Source organism: Microchirus variegatus, assembly GCF_963457635.1.
Source record: "Microchirus variegatus genome assembly, chromosome: 13".
NCBI classification, from domain to species: Eukaryota; Metazoa; Chordata; class Actinopteri; order Pleuronectiformes; family Soleidae; genus Microchirus; species Microchirus variegatus.
The window spans coordinates 27080922-27096467 of NC_139814.1; the positions used below are offsets into that span (position 1 = coordinate 27080922).

General features: G+C 38.5%; 1 protein-coding gene across 1 annotated transcript; it reads left to right on the forward strand.

The window, feature by feature from the left end:
* Positions 1–1485: 1485 nt before the first annotated feature.
* LOC310936043 (tripartite motif-containing protein 16-like) lies at positions 1486–3144 on the forward strand (the record flags this gene model as incomplete). Its single annotated transcript, XM_083900066.1, has 1 exon — positions 1486–3144. The coding sequence occupies one exon, from the start codon at positions 1486–1488 to the stop codon at positions 3142–3144; it is 1659 nt and encodes a 552-aa protein (XP_083756192.1).
* Between the last annotated feature and the right edge of the window lie 12402 nt (positions 3145–15546).

Below are 15546 nucleotides of genomic sequence, written 5' to 3' on the forward strand. Positions count from 1 at the left end.
GGGTTCCATGGGTCCTTGAAATCCTTGAAAGTTTGTGAATTTGAAGGATGTTTTTCAAGGCCCTTGAACGTTTTTGAAAATGGCCCTAAATAGACAAGGGTCATTGAAAGTGCTTGAATTTTGTGCAAGAATGACGTTAAGTTGATATGTAAATGTGCCCTGCCAATAGTGTCTCCTTCAGGGTTTCCATGGGTCCTTGAAATCCTTGAAATGTTGTTTTTCAAGGCCCTTGAAAGTTTTGGAAAATGATCCTAAGTAGACATGTCTTTCTCTGCCGATGTGGCCTTCAGTGTTTCCATGGGTCCTTGAAATCCTTGAAAGTTTGTGAATTTGAAAGATGTTTTTCAAGGCCCTTGAACGTTTTTGAAAATTGCCATAAATAGACAAGGGTCTTTGAAAGTGCTTGAATTTTGTGCAAGAATGACGTTAAGTTGATATATAGGTAAATGTGCCCTGCCACTAGTGTCTCCTTCAGGGTTTCCATGGGTCCTTGAAATCCTTGAAAGTTTTTGAATTTGAATGATGTTTTTTTTTGCCCTCTACTGTTCAAAGCGCTTCATCACAGTTGTCTTGGTGATAATTGTTGAGTAAATGATGCCAAAATACCTACAAATCAAACCCAAACCCCCTGTAATTAAACTAAGCTTTATAATATATTTAAATTAAAAGAAGGAAATCATAATTTAATTAGGGTTACTTAAATTGTCAAAGTGAGAACAAATATTAAATGAGAGGTGAGTTAAGCCTGTAAAATGTAAAATAATTAAGGATTATAATTAGATTTAAGAAAATGTAATTGAACTTTAATCGTGTTGGATTTATTTGTTGTTTCGGTTTAGTTTTTTCTGGCATTATTATTATTATTATCATCGATCTGGTTTATTTGATTAATTTAGGTCCAGAATAAGACTTTTCCTTTTAATCAGCCACAGATTTTTGGAGGAAATGTTGACGAATGAAATCCACTTCTTTATTTCCATCCTGATAGAATGAGAAACAGTGAGATTAAATCGTCAATTTAATGAATAAAAAGTCACAAATGCTCTGTGACACTGACTCCACATCACCCCCGCGCGCCAGCGCTGCTGTCGTCGTTCTTTTATTAATTTCCTGGACTGTCACTCGTGTGCTTGTTCAACACAAACGTGAAAAAGACAACAAGACACACACACACACACACACACACACACACACACACACACACACACACACACACACACACACACACACACACACACACACACACACACACACACAGGGAGTGTCACTAAGTACAGAGGTCACTCCATGTCACAGTGGGCGTGGCTCCGCCTGCTATTTCCTGGTTCCCGCCCCCCTCACACCTGCAGTTTGACAATGGGAGGAGGAGGAGCCAACAGGTGGACAAGAGCCAGAGCCCACAGGCTCCGCCCACTTCTGCATCACATGTTGTTGAGATCAAACCTGTTCCATTTATTGAGGAAGAGAAAGTCAGACGTTGGTGAAATGGCAGGAGTTCAGCTGCAGAGAGAAACTCTCTCTTGTTCCATCTGTTTGGATCTTCTGAAGGATCCAGTGACTCTGAACTGTGGACACAGCTTCTGTAAGAACTGTATTAAAGACCACTGGGACTCAGAGGACGTGAAGAGGATCTACAGCTGCCCTCAGTGTAGAAAGATCTTCACACCGAGGCCTGAACTGTTAAAGAACGTCATGTTAGCAGAGTTAGTGGAGGAGCTGAAGAAGACTGGACTCCACGCTGCTCCTGCTCATCACTGCTATGCTGGAGCTGAAGATGTGGCCTGTGATGTCTGCACTGGCAGGAAACTGAAAGCTGAAAAGTCCTGTTTGGATTGTTTGGCCTCTTACTGTGAGGAACATCTCCAGCCTCATCTCTTAAAGAGACACAAGCTGGTGGAGCCCTCCAAGAACCTCCAGGAGAACATCTGCCCTCTTCATGACGAGGTGAAGAAGATGTTCTGCCGCACTGATCATCAGTGTATCTGTTATATCTGCTCTGTGGAACAACACAAAGACCACGACACAGTCTTAGCTGCAGCAGAGAGGAAGCAGAAGCAGAGAGAGCTGGATCTGAGTCAAGAAGAAGTCCAGCAGAGAGTCCAGGACATAGACAGAGACGTGAAGGTGCTTCAACAGCAGGAGGAGGCTCTCACTGTCTCTGCTGATAAAGCTGTGGACGACACAGACAAGATCTTCACTGAGCTGAGCTCTGAGGTGAAGCAGCAGATCAGATCCAAGCAGCAAACTGAAGTGAGTCGAGTCAGAGACGCTGAGAAGAAGCTTCAGCAGGAGAAGACTGAGCTGAAGAAGAGAGAAGCTGAACTGAAGCAGCTCTCACTCACACACGACCACAACCAGTTTCTCCTCAACTACGGCTCACTGTCAGCACTCAGTCCATCTACACACTCGTCCACCATCAACGTCCGTCCTCTGAGACACTTTGAGGACGTGACAGCAGCTGTGGTGAAGCTCAGAGGACAACTGAAGGACGTCCTGACCCAGACGTGGACAAACGTCTCACTGGCTGTGGCTGAAGAAGATGTTTTACTGACAGAACCTGAACCTGAACCTGGACCTGAACCAAAGACCAGAGCTGAGTTCCTCAGATATTCACAGGAAATCAAACTGGATCCAAACACAGTAAACAAACGTCTGTTTTTATCTGAGGGAAACAGAAAAGTGACAGTGATGAATAAAGATCAGTCTTATCCTGATCACACAGACAGATTCACTGATTATCATCAGGTCCTGAGTAAAGAGAGTCTGAGTGGACGTTGTTACTGTGAGGTGAAGTGGAGAGGAGGAGGAGCAGTTTGTGTAGCAGTGACGTACAAGAACATCAGAAGATCAGGGAGATCAGGTGAATGTAGATTTGGATTCAATGACAAATCTTGGGCTTTATTTTGTGACCAAAGCGGTTGTAAGTTTCGTCACAACAACATCTGGACTGAAGTCTCAGATGTTTTCGTCTCCAGAGTGGGAGTTTACCTGGACCACAGAGCAGGTCTTCTGTCCTTCTACAGAGTCTCTGACACCATGACTCTGATCCACAGAGTCCACACCACGTTTTCTCAGCCTCTCTATGCTGGAGTCTCTGTTTATTCTTCACCTGGATCCACAGCTGAGTTGTGTAAACTCAAATAGTCTGGAGTTCTTTCAGGATCAGTGAGTTAAACTCTGAGTTTAAATCTTTAACTTCTCTGCTCTCAGTGAAACGACGACAACAACAACAATAATCTACTCTTTCCTCTCTTTTATCTTTAAATTCCTCAAATCTCTTAAAACACTTTAAAGACTTTAAAACTGAACAAAGTGATGAAACACAAGTGAACTTTAGCTTCTAGAATCACACACACATATACACACACACACACACACACACACACACACACACACACACACTATTTTAAGAGTTTAAAAAGCAAAGTTTTTTTTTAACAATTATGGTAAAAATGTACTGTTTAAATTACAGTAATAATTATATGTCTATTGTAAATCAACCTTTATTTTCAAAATAAAATGGATATTAGAGCGAACTATTTTAAGAGTTTAAAACAATGGTAATTTAATATTATGGCACAAATAAATATATTTAATGTTGTTATAAATGTCTTTTGTCAATTCTGGATCAAGATATTTTCAAAATATAATGTAAGTCAAAGTGATTTCACTGTGTTTGAGAGTTAGTTTAAGAGTTTAAAGCAACGTTTTCTTTTCACAATTAAAGCAAAAAAATAAATAAAAATACATTTAAGTTTTAAAATAATCATTCTATAAGCTATTTTAAGACAACAACAAATTTTTTTTTTTAATCACCTTAAACCGACATGGGTCCTTGAAAGCTTGTGAATTTGAAAAAATAAAAAATAAAATTCAAGGCCCTTAAAATATATATATTATGTAATCATACAGTACATACACGGGTCCTTGAAAGTTTGTGAATTTGGAAAAAAAATCAAGGCCCTTGAAAGTTTTTGAAAATCGCCCTAAAAAGACTCCTCTTTCTCTGTCGATGTGGCCTCCAGGGTTCTCATGGGTCCTTGAAATCCTTGAATAGTTTGTGAATTTGAAAGATTTTTTCAAGGCCCTTGAAAGTTTTTGAAAATGGGCTAAAGCAGACATGGGTCATTGAATTTTGTTGATATTAAGTGAATGTCCCCTGACACTGGTGTCCACTTCAGGGTTTCCACGGGTCCTTGAAATCCTTGAAAGTTTGTGAATTTGGGAAAAAAAAAATCAACGCCCTAAAAAGACTCATCTTTCTCCACCGATGTGGACTCCAGGGTTCCCATGGGTCCTTGAAATCCTTGAAAAGTTTGTGTGTTTGGGGGAAAAAATTCCAGGTCCTTGAACGGTTTTGAAAATGGTCCTAATTAGACATGGGTCATTGAAAGTGCTTGAATTTTGTGGGAATAGACTGTGGGCATTTGCCTCAATCAGTTGACTGTTGTAGGTGGAGCTATCCTGACCGTACTGTAGATTAGATTAATCTTTATTGATCCCACACCTTTTTACTCTGGTGTTCCAGGGGAAGGATAGAGAGCAAAGGGTAAAATAGCGTTAGATTAAATGATTTTTATAACGTGGTTTCACATAACGACGTTATTCCTCCTCCTCCTTTGAAGACACGGATGTTTGTCTCTCATCTTCCGGGAGACGAACATCATAAACTGGAGGAACGACTGCGAGGCCCGGAAACCTTTTAACACACACGCTGCATTTAAGGGCTATTTTAAGAGTTTAAATCAGTTTTTTTGAACAATTATGGTAAAAATGTACTGTTTAGATTACATTAATAATTCTGTGTCTATTGCAAATCAACTTCGAAATAAAATGTAAGTCAAAGTGATTTCACTGTGTTTGAGAGTTATTTTAGGAGTTTAAAGCAAAGTTTTCTTTTCACAGTTAAAGCAAAAAAATACAGATAAGGTTTAAAATAATCACTCTATGAGCTAAGACAAACAATGATGGGAAAATAAAAATACAGTTTAATTGAGAATAATCTATCTTTATTTATTCTGGAATCAATTTCACTTCCTGTAGAACATTAACAGGCCCTTAAATGAAAAAAAAAAAAATCACCTTAAATAGAAATGGGTCCTTGAAAATCAGGTCCCTTGAAATCCTTGAAAGTTTGAAAAAATGTAAAGGCCCTTGAAAGTTTTTGAAAATCGCCCTAAAAAGACACGTCTTTGTCCGTCGATGTGGCCTCCAGGGTTCCCATGGGTCTTTGAAATCCTTGAAAAGTTTGTGAATTTTGATTAAAAAAATCAAGGCCCTTGAAAGTTTTTGAAAATCTCCCTAAAAACTCCCATCTTTCTCTGTCGATGTGGCCTCCAGGGTTCTCATGGGTCCTTGAAATCCTTGAAAAGTTTGTGAATTTGAAAGATTTTTTCAAGGCCCTTGAAAGTTTTTGAAAATGGGCCAAAGCAGACATGGGTCATTGAATTTTGTTGATATTAAGTGATTGTCCCCTGACACTGGTGTCCACTTCAGGGTTTCCACGGGTCCTTGAAATCCTTGAAATGTTTGTGAATTTGGGAAAAAAAAAATCAAGGCCCTAAAAAGACTCATCTTTCTCCACCGATGTGGACTCCAGGGTTCCCATGGGTCCTTGAAATCCTTGAATAGTTTGTGAATTTGAAAGATTTTTTCAAGGCCCTTGAAAGTTTTTGAAAATGGGCCAAAGCAGACATGGCTCATTGAATTTTGTTGATATTAAGTGAATGTCCCCTGACACTGGTGTCCACTTCAGGGTTTCCACGGGTCCTTGAAATCCTTGAAAAGTTTGTGAATTTGGGGAAGAAAAAAAAATCAAGGCCCTTGAAAGTTTTTGAAAATCGACCCTAAAAAGACTCATCTTTCTCCACTGATGTGGACTCCAGGGTTCCCATGGGTCCTTGAAATCCTTGAAAAGTTTGTGTGTTTGGGTGAAAAAATTCCAGGTCCTTGAAAGTTTTTGAAAATGGGCCAAAGCAGATCATTGAATTTTGTTGATATTAAGTGATTGTCCCCTGACACCTGTGTTCAGGGTTTCCACTGGTCCTAGAAATCCTTGAAAGTTTGTGAATTTATGTAAATGCGGTTTCACATAACGACGTCATTCCTCCTCCTCCTTTCGTATATATTTGCGTTTTTTCCTTTTGACGACACGGACGTTTGTCTCTCGTCTTCCGGGAGACGAACATCGTAAACTGAACGAGCGATGGAGCCCAAACGTTAATGAGCGAACAGTAAAGTAACAGTGAAGGGTTAAGAGGCTGCAGCAGCTGCCACAGCGTCGCTCCATCCCTCGCTCTCTCACGTCGTAAACTCAGATTACAGCAGATCCTTCAGAGAGCTCTTATCTCCACTGTGTCTCTGAGGACGCACACGCTTCATCTGCATCAACGCCGCCTTATTATTCATTTCCTCGTGTAAAAAAAACAAACTTGTCACAGAATTCTTGTTTACTTTCCATGTTTTTTTTGTTTTTTTTGCAGACCTCTGCAACATAACGCCTCATAAATCTCTGCTGCTGCTGCTGTGTGTGTGTGTGTGTCTCTGTGTGTGTGTGTGTGTGTGTGTGTGTGTTCTTGTACTTGCACCATACTGAGGACCAGTGAGGGTTTTTAACCAACAAAGTGAGGTCATTTTTACGGAGTGAGGACATTTTGGTCGATCCTCACTTTGTTTTCATTGAAATCACTTCCTTAGGTTGCTATAACATGCTATACTCAATTTGTCAAAAAAAAAAAAAAATTTTTTTTCCAAATTTTAGACCAAACATTTTTGGTCAAATTTATAATTTCAAATTTTGGACGACATAGTATAGTATGATGTTTTTGTCAAATTTTAGACCAAAAATTTTGCGTCAAATGTTTTTTTCAAATTTTTGATGACATAGTATAAATACGACGTTTTTGTCAAATTTTAGACCAAAAATTTTGGGTCAATTTTTTTTTCCTAATTTTTGACGACATAGTATAGTATGACGTTTTTGTCAAATTTTAGAGCAAAAATTTTGGGTCAAATTTATAATTTCAAATTTTGGACGACATAGTGTAGTATGACGTTTTTGTCAAATTTTGGACCAAAAATTTTGGGTCACATTTTTTTTTTCTAATTTTGGACGACATAGTATAGTACGACGTTTTTGTCAAATTTTAGACCAAAAATTTTGGGTCAAATGTTTTTTTCAAATTTTTGATGACAGTATAAATACGACGTTTTTGTCAAATTTTAGACCAAAAATTTTGGGTCAATCTTTTTTTCCTCATTTTTGACGACATAGTATAGTATGACGTTTTTGTCAAATTTTGGACCAAAAATTTTGAGTCACATTTTTTTTTTCAAATTTTGGACGACAGTGTAGTATGACGTTTTTGTCAAATTTTGGACCAAAAATTAAAAAAAAGAAAAAAACATTGAAACAATTTTCCAGCCCTGGATAACTTTTTAACTTTGAGCTCCATCTGCAGACATTTTATGGTATTGCAACCAGTAGTTCTTTGTAGATGTCATTCATGAAGTAGATATTTGTAATTGTGTTGATTTATAAAGTGGAAATGCTGGTCCTCACTTTGCCAGCAACCCAGTCCTCAGTATTCAGCAAGTACAAGTGTGTGTGTGTGTGTGTGTGTGTGTGTGTGTGTGTGTGTGTGTGTGTGCGTGTGCGTGTGTGCTGGGTTGTATTTATGTTATATAATGTATGAGGTGGAGGAGGTTGTAGCTGCGGGGCTGCTTTGTTTGCCGCTGTGGAGCTTTATAAATGGATGGAACATGGATGGATGTCTGCCAATTTTTTCATCTCGCAGTATGTCGCAGTTTTGTAACAGGAAACAGGAAGTTTGTAAATAGGGATTTGAATCTTTGGGTGGCTCACGATTCAAAATCAATTCTCGATTCAAAAATGGATACGATGCATAGTGTGTTAAGGCAAATGATGGCATCGAAACAACACAGTTTGTATAAGATAATGTGATGATGTGATCACACAAAAGGCAAACTTAAGACAAGAGTTAACATTTATTCATTCAAAACAAATAAAAACTTACTTACTGTACAACAAAAATAAACTTGCATAAATATAAGCTTCTCCCAGAAGTGACAAAAATAAACTGTACACAAATAACACAAACTGGTGTGTTTTTTCGAAATAGAAAAAAAAAATAAAAAATCTATTTTTGAAGTTTATTAATCGATTCAGAATCGTGGATGATTAGAATCGCGATTCCTATGTGAATCGATTTCCCCCCACCACCCCTATTTGTTAACTACTCACTCTCCCACACTAAAGTCCATAGAGTAAACCAGTGATTTTAACATCACAGCACACAGGAGTTCACAGGAGTTGTTGATCCACTGCTGCCTCCATCACTAACTTACAATGACTGATTTTGTAAAATTCGGCTTCATTCAGATTGACCTCAGTGACACAAAGTGACCACACGAGGCAGCAGAGGACCAGCAGCTCCTGTGTCCCTGTGAGCTAAAATCACTGATTTTCTCTATGGGCTTTGGTGTGGGAGAGTGAGTGGTTTTACTTTAACTTAAACAAGTGAACATCACTTATTTTCCAACATGTTTTAAATGTGTTTTGTCACTTTTTTTCCCCTCTAAAACCAGCGTCCACCACATTTTTTTACCATTTAATGACTTAATCTGCAGTGATTACTGCTCCTCCTCCTCCTCCTCCTCCTCCTCCTCGTCCTCCTCCTCCTCCTCCTCCTCGTCCTCCTCCTCCCTGTCTTGTCTCTGTTAGACTGATAGAGACATGTTGTGGTGTCCAGGACCGCAGGTGTTTGGGAGGAAGCGGCTAATGAATGACTTCCTGCCGCATGTTAATCATGATTAACGAGAAGCAGCGAGGCCTGGCAGCAGAGTGAGGAGCGAGCGAGCGAACTGGCGAGGGGGGCGTGGCCTCCACATGAAAACAAAAGTTGCGGCGAAAACCAAGGACGAGGACGTCGTCTCCGTCTCCGTCCTGTGTTTTCAAAAGTCACCGACTGTCACTTTACCGAGTGCGTTAATCTGAGACAATATGGCCGCCTTCATTATCTGCCCTCGTATGATGGAAAATAAAATATATTATATATATAATTGTTAAAAATCTGATTTTAACCACTGTTTTCCTATATATAAAAAAACCCCAAGCAAATAAAGTTCAATAATTTCCGTAAAATACATTTCAGACAAAATCTGATTATAATTGTGTCAGATTTCTTAAAAAACTGACACATTTGTCCTTAGTAGCAGAAAATTTCACTTTCCCTAAAACTGCTGTAAAACATAATATATTAATATTTTTTCCCACTTTAAATCAGTTAATCTATTAAAACTACTTCAGCCTCTGATATACATGTCAAATATTAATAAGATTTTGGTGTATTTTAACCCTTTCAAGGCCAGTATCTTTACACAACTCCACTGTTTTTCTAAAAACAAAAAAAACCCAAAACAAACAAAGTTCAATAATTTACATAAAATGCATTTAAAGGGGATTTTGATTATAATTATTATAAGGTTGTAACATGGGTCAGTGATTGGCAGCAACATTGATTTTTTTGTTTATTGCAGTGTCAGATTTCTTAAAAAACTGACACATTTGTCCTTAGTGGCAGAAAATGTCACCTTCCCTAAAACTGCTGTAAAATCATTATATATTAATATTTCTTCTCGCTTCAAATGAGTTAATCCATTAAAACTACTTCAGCTTCTGATATACATGTCAAATATCAATAATATTTCAGGGGATTTTAACCCTTTAAAGGCCAGTATGTTTACACAAAGCCACTGTTTTTCTATCAAAAACATACAAACAGCACAACTATAATAATCTCAGGTAAAAACAGCGAGTTGTGAGACTTCCCAGAGGTCAGTGAATGCACCGTGAGGGTCAGTGAATGGCAGGAAAACTTTTTTTTGTTTCCTGGTCAACAGGAAGTGAGGATTTTGGTGAAGTGTGTGTGGACTTCAGCTGCAGCTGGAGCAGAGATAAACTGTTGTTTTTGTTTGTTGTTTATTATTAGATGTGGTATAAAACAAGTCTCTACGGGAGGAAACGAGGACTAAAGTGATGAATCTGAAAGTGAAGGGACAGGAAAACACATGTGAGTACGGGGTTTATTACTTTACTGCTGTGGTTTAAATGACACAAACCAATGTACACGTTATTCATTCATTCATTTATTTACCTAATTAATTAATTATTTATTTACCTAATTAATTAATTTACTTATTTATCAATCAATCAATCAATCAATCAATTTATTTATTTTAAATTTGGCCTCTATTTAACCAGGTTAGTCTGACTGAGATCACACATCATGACTTTATGATGAGTAAATGAATGTATACGTAAATACAGTAATAAATAATTGAAATAATATATATAATAATTTATAAATTAAAGCATAAACAAACAACTGAATAAATAAAATAATATTTTAATAGATTGATAAATTAATAAATAAATAAACGAAAGTCGCTCATCATAAAAACATTGATTCATTCTTTTATTTATCTTGTCTTATATAATACAGTTAAAGTGTTATTAAAAAAAGACCTATAATGAGTCAGATAAAATTTTTTTTTATATAAAACACGTTCATACAGACAGACTTTGATTCAAAAAGATTCAAAACCACCTAAAACAATTTATTTCCCCAAATCTGGTCTTTCTTTAGTGGAAACGTGCGACACTGTGACCTCAAAGTGAAAGTAAATTAAACTAATTTAATCCCAGAATGACATCATAGATGAACACAAACCACCGTTTACGTCCTATTTTAACACTTAAATGTACGTAAATGTTGACGTTTACATCCAGCCGCCAGTAAAGTGGAGTGGAATGAGACGGTGGCTGTGATTGGCTGCTGTCGCCGCGCTCCCTCAGGAGTCCACGCATTGTTTATTTTTCACCTCCCATGATCCCGAGGGGCGAGGAAATTACCCTGTGTGTGTGTGTGTTCTTGTACTTGCACCATACTGAGGACCAGTGAGGGTTTTTAACCAACAAAGTGAGGACATTTTTACGGAGTGAGGACATTTTGGTCGGTCCTCACTTTGTTTTCATTGAAATCACTTCCTTAGGTTGCTATAACATGCTATACTCTGTTTGTCCAAAAAAAAAAAATATTCATATTTTGGACGACACAGTATATAGTATGACTTTTTTTGTCAAATTTTGGACCAAATTTTTTGCGTCAATTTTTTTAAAAAATTTTGGACCAAACATTTTGGGTCCATTTTTTTTTTCAAATTTTGGAGCCCAAATTTTTTTTCACATTTTTTTTCACATTTTTGACCAAACATTTTGGGTCCAATTTTTTTTTAGAAATTTTGGACAAAAAATTTTCCGTCAATTTTTTTTTCAAATTTTGGACAAACATTTTGGGTCCAATTTTTTTCTCCAAATTTTAGACAAAAATTTTGCATAATTTTTTTTTTTCAAATTTTGGACCAAAAATTTTGGGCCAAATTTTTTATCAAATTTTGGAGCCCACATTTTTTTTCACATTTTTTTTCACATTTTTGACCAAACATTTTGGGTCCAATTTTGTGTTTCAAATTTTGGGCCAAATTTTTTATCAAATTTTGGATGACAGTATAGTATGACGTTTTTGTCAGATTTTGGGTCAAATTTTTTTTCCAATTTTGGACCAAACATTTTGGTTCAAATTTTATATATAAGTAGATATTTGTAATTGTGTTGATTTATAAAGTGGAAATGCTGGTCCTCACTTTGTCAGCTCTTTTACCCGGTCCTCAGTATGCAGCAAGTACAAGAGTGTGTGTGTGTGTGTGGTGGGTGGGTGTGGGTGGGTGTGTGTGTGTGTGTGTTAATCTGTTTACACAGCATCATTACAGGACAATAAACACACTCCCGACATGTTTATCACGAGGTAGAGTTCAGGTTGAGGCTACAATGTAATCTTCCTGGAGACATGATTACACGTGTGTGTGTGTGTGTGTGTGTGTGTGTGTGTGTGTGTGTGTGTGTGTGCGTGTGCGTGTGCGTGTGCGTGCGCTGGCAGATTACCAGCATTGCATTAGGCAGCCCAGGCGGGCAAGGTCAGAGGTCGGCGAATGCATTTACTGCAGTCCGTTAGTCTCATCGACGTCGTCTGAGCACACGTTAACCTTTGACCTCCTGCCTCTGCACTCGCTCACGGACGCCGCGTTTTTGACGGCACGCACTTCCTGTTCGTAATTTATACGGTGTACGATTAACGCGGTTAGCGTTTAATGTCTTGATGAGTCATTTTTAATATTTTACAGCAGCAGCTGTAGAATATAAGGACTAGGAAACCGCTTACTCTCCCTGCACCAAAGCCCATAGAGAAAGCCAATGATTTTATCACAGCACACAGGAGTTCACAGGAGTTGTTGATCCACTGCTGCCTCCATCACTAACTTACAATGACTGATTTTAGTGAATTCGGCTTTTAAAACCCTTTGCTAACATTCACCTCAGTGACACAAAGTGACCACACGAAGCAGCAGTAGACCAGCAGCTCCTGTGTCCCTGTGAGCTAAAATCACTGGTTTTCTCTATGGGCTTTGGTGTGGCAGAGTGAGTGGTTTCCTGTTGTTAAAGTCTGTCTAACAGTGAAGATAAAGACGTGAACACGTTCTCAGGACATCGTAGACTCACAGTGGCGTCGGTAACGCCGTCTCGCTGTATGCTAACCCGTTGGCCCGTCCGTCTCTTTAGACTCTCCTTGTCCCTCCTCTTCCTTTGTCCGCTCACTTCCTCCCTCGGGCCTTTTTCACGGCTGTGATGTGAACGTCTTTATCAGGCGAGTGATTCATCAGGAGCCCGAGCGGCGGCTCCTGAACGCGGCTTTCCAGCTTATCGCTGTCTGATAGCGGATCTGAGATGCGGACGTTTGGAAAATTGCATTTCCAGCGCGCGGCTTTGCCGACTGGAAGTCTGTGAGAACGAAAAGAAACGAAGACGAAGACGATGATGGTGATGATGATGGTGACGGCGGCGATGGCTCCAGGACCGTGTGGTGCAAGCTGCCGCGATAACGTGTCAAACGCTCTCTGAAAGCGACGAGTTTGTTGGTGTGATTCAAAACTGTGATCGTAATTATACATTTTTGTTGTCGCGGACGTGTTTGTGAGTCAGACTCTTTTCACACACTGTGAGGCTGCTTCATCAGAGCGGAGATCGCAGCGTTTACTCTTTCACCTTCCTCAATTATTCACCGCTATCTGGCCGTACGTAGTAAACCATTCATTCCCTGTGGCGGTCATTTTTGAATAAGCCACTCCAAATTCAATGAATGAAAGCCTTTTTAGATACAGAAGTTAAGTTTTGGAACTACTTCATCTCCCACACCAAAGCCCATAGAGAAAATTGGTGATTTTAGCTCACAGGGACACAGGAGCTGCTGGTCCTCTGCTGCCTCGTGTGGTCACTTTGTGCCATTGTGGTAAATTTTAGCGAAGGATTTTAAAAGCCGAATGGACAAAATAAGACATTGTAAGTTAGTGATGGAGGCAGCAGTGGATCAACAACTCCTGTGAACTCCCGTGTCTCTGTGATGTTAAAATCACTGACTTTCTCCATGGGCTTTGGTGTGGGAGAGTGAGTGGTTTACAATGGGCTTTGGTGTGGGAGAGTGAGTGGTTTACAAACTTCAGTTTCCACTGAACTCACACTGAATTTTGAAGTGGTTTAGTCCTAACTTTGGTGTTTCTGGTGTTTGGAGTTTTGTGTGTCTATGTTTTTATCCACTGTCTTTTAATATTTATTGTATTTATTGCGTTGTCGACGTTATTGTCCGTCTCCGTCTCCGACTGTGTTTGACTCGACGTCCATCAACCGTCTTCACTTTCATGATGAAAACAGCGGGAGAAGAGATGAGGTTTCCTGACATATTGTTTGATTTATGTGTTGTCTAGTATATATATATATATATTTATTTATTTATCCTTTATTTTGCCAGGAGTTGTCCCACTGAGATACAATATTTCTTCTGCGTGGTCACGAGAGACAAGATCGACGAGACAATTTCAGATATAAAAGCTAAAAATAAGTCATTAAAGGAGAGATGTGTCGCGCAGTGGGGAAATGAAATGTGAAAGTACAATATAGAAATATCAGACGATAAAGAGCGTAAAGTGCAGAAGTAACCGAAGTACATTTTATATACTAGGAACAGCGTTGTTTCCTGCCACAGGGGGGCGCCACCTTGGTTGTGTGTCGACGTCAGCGACTCGAGCGTCATCTTACGCGGGTTATTTAGAGGCTTTCAGACGTCTAAATTCAGGTTTCAGCAACTCTAATAACTCTGATTGCACACAAAAAGTTTCTTCTCGAATACAAAAAGTATCTCAGAATGACTTGAAATTTACCGTCATAATAGTCGACATCGCCCTGAACAAGGATGCGTTGAAAATATTTGCAAAGCTCTAAAGAAATAATTTTAACGAATTTTTGAAATTCAGGAAATGATCCATTTGTCCTGATGCACTTTGACAGTGAGCTGAGTTTCTTCTAAGAAAAAAAAAGTATCTCGGAATGACTTGAAATTTACCATCATAATAGTCGGCATCGCCCTGAACAAGGATCTGTTGAAAATATTTGCAAAACCCTTGAGGAATAATTTTCATGAATTTTTGAAATTCATGAAATTATCCATTTTCCCTGATGCACTTTGACAGTGAGCTGACTTTCTTCTCGAAAACAAAAAGTATCTCGGAATGACTTGAAATTTACCATCATAATAGTCAGCATCGCCCTGAACAAGGATGAGTTGAAAATATTTGCAAAACTCTTAAGGAATAATTTTAATGAATGTTTGAAAATCAGGAAATGATCCATTTTCCTTAATGCACTTTGACAGTGAGCTGAGTTTCTTCTCAAAAACAAAAAGTATCTCAGAATGACTTGAAGTTTACCATCATAACAGTCGACATCGCCCTGAACAAGGATCAGTTGAAAATAATTGCAAAACCCTTAAGGAATAATTTTCATACATTTTTGAAAATCAGGAAATGATCCATTTTCCCTGATGCACTTTGACAGTGAGCTGAGTTTCTTCTCAGAAAAAAAAAGTATCTCAGAATGACTTGAAATTTACCATCATAATAGTCGGCATCGCCCTGAACAAGGATCTGTTGAAAATATTTGCAAAACTCTAAAGGATTAATTTTAACAAATTTTTGAAATTCATGAAATGATCCATTTGCCCTGATGCACTTTGACAGTGAGCTGAGTTTCTTCTCAAAAACAAAAAGTATCTCGGAATGACTTGAAATTTACCATCATAATAGTCGGCATCGCCCTTAACAAGGATGCATTGAAAATATTTGCAAAGCTCTAAAGGAATAATTTTAATGAATTTTTGAAAACCAGGAAATGATCCATTTACCCTGATGCACTGACAGTGAGCTTTCTTCTCAAAAACAAAAAGTATCTCGGAATGACTTGAATTTTTTGGGGGTTTTCACTGAAACCAGCAGATAATGTGGAGGTATAGGAGTGAAACGCACACATTTCTGTGTCCATTAAAGCCGCAGCTAACGCGGCGGCGTCTTGTTAGTGCCTCA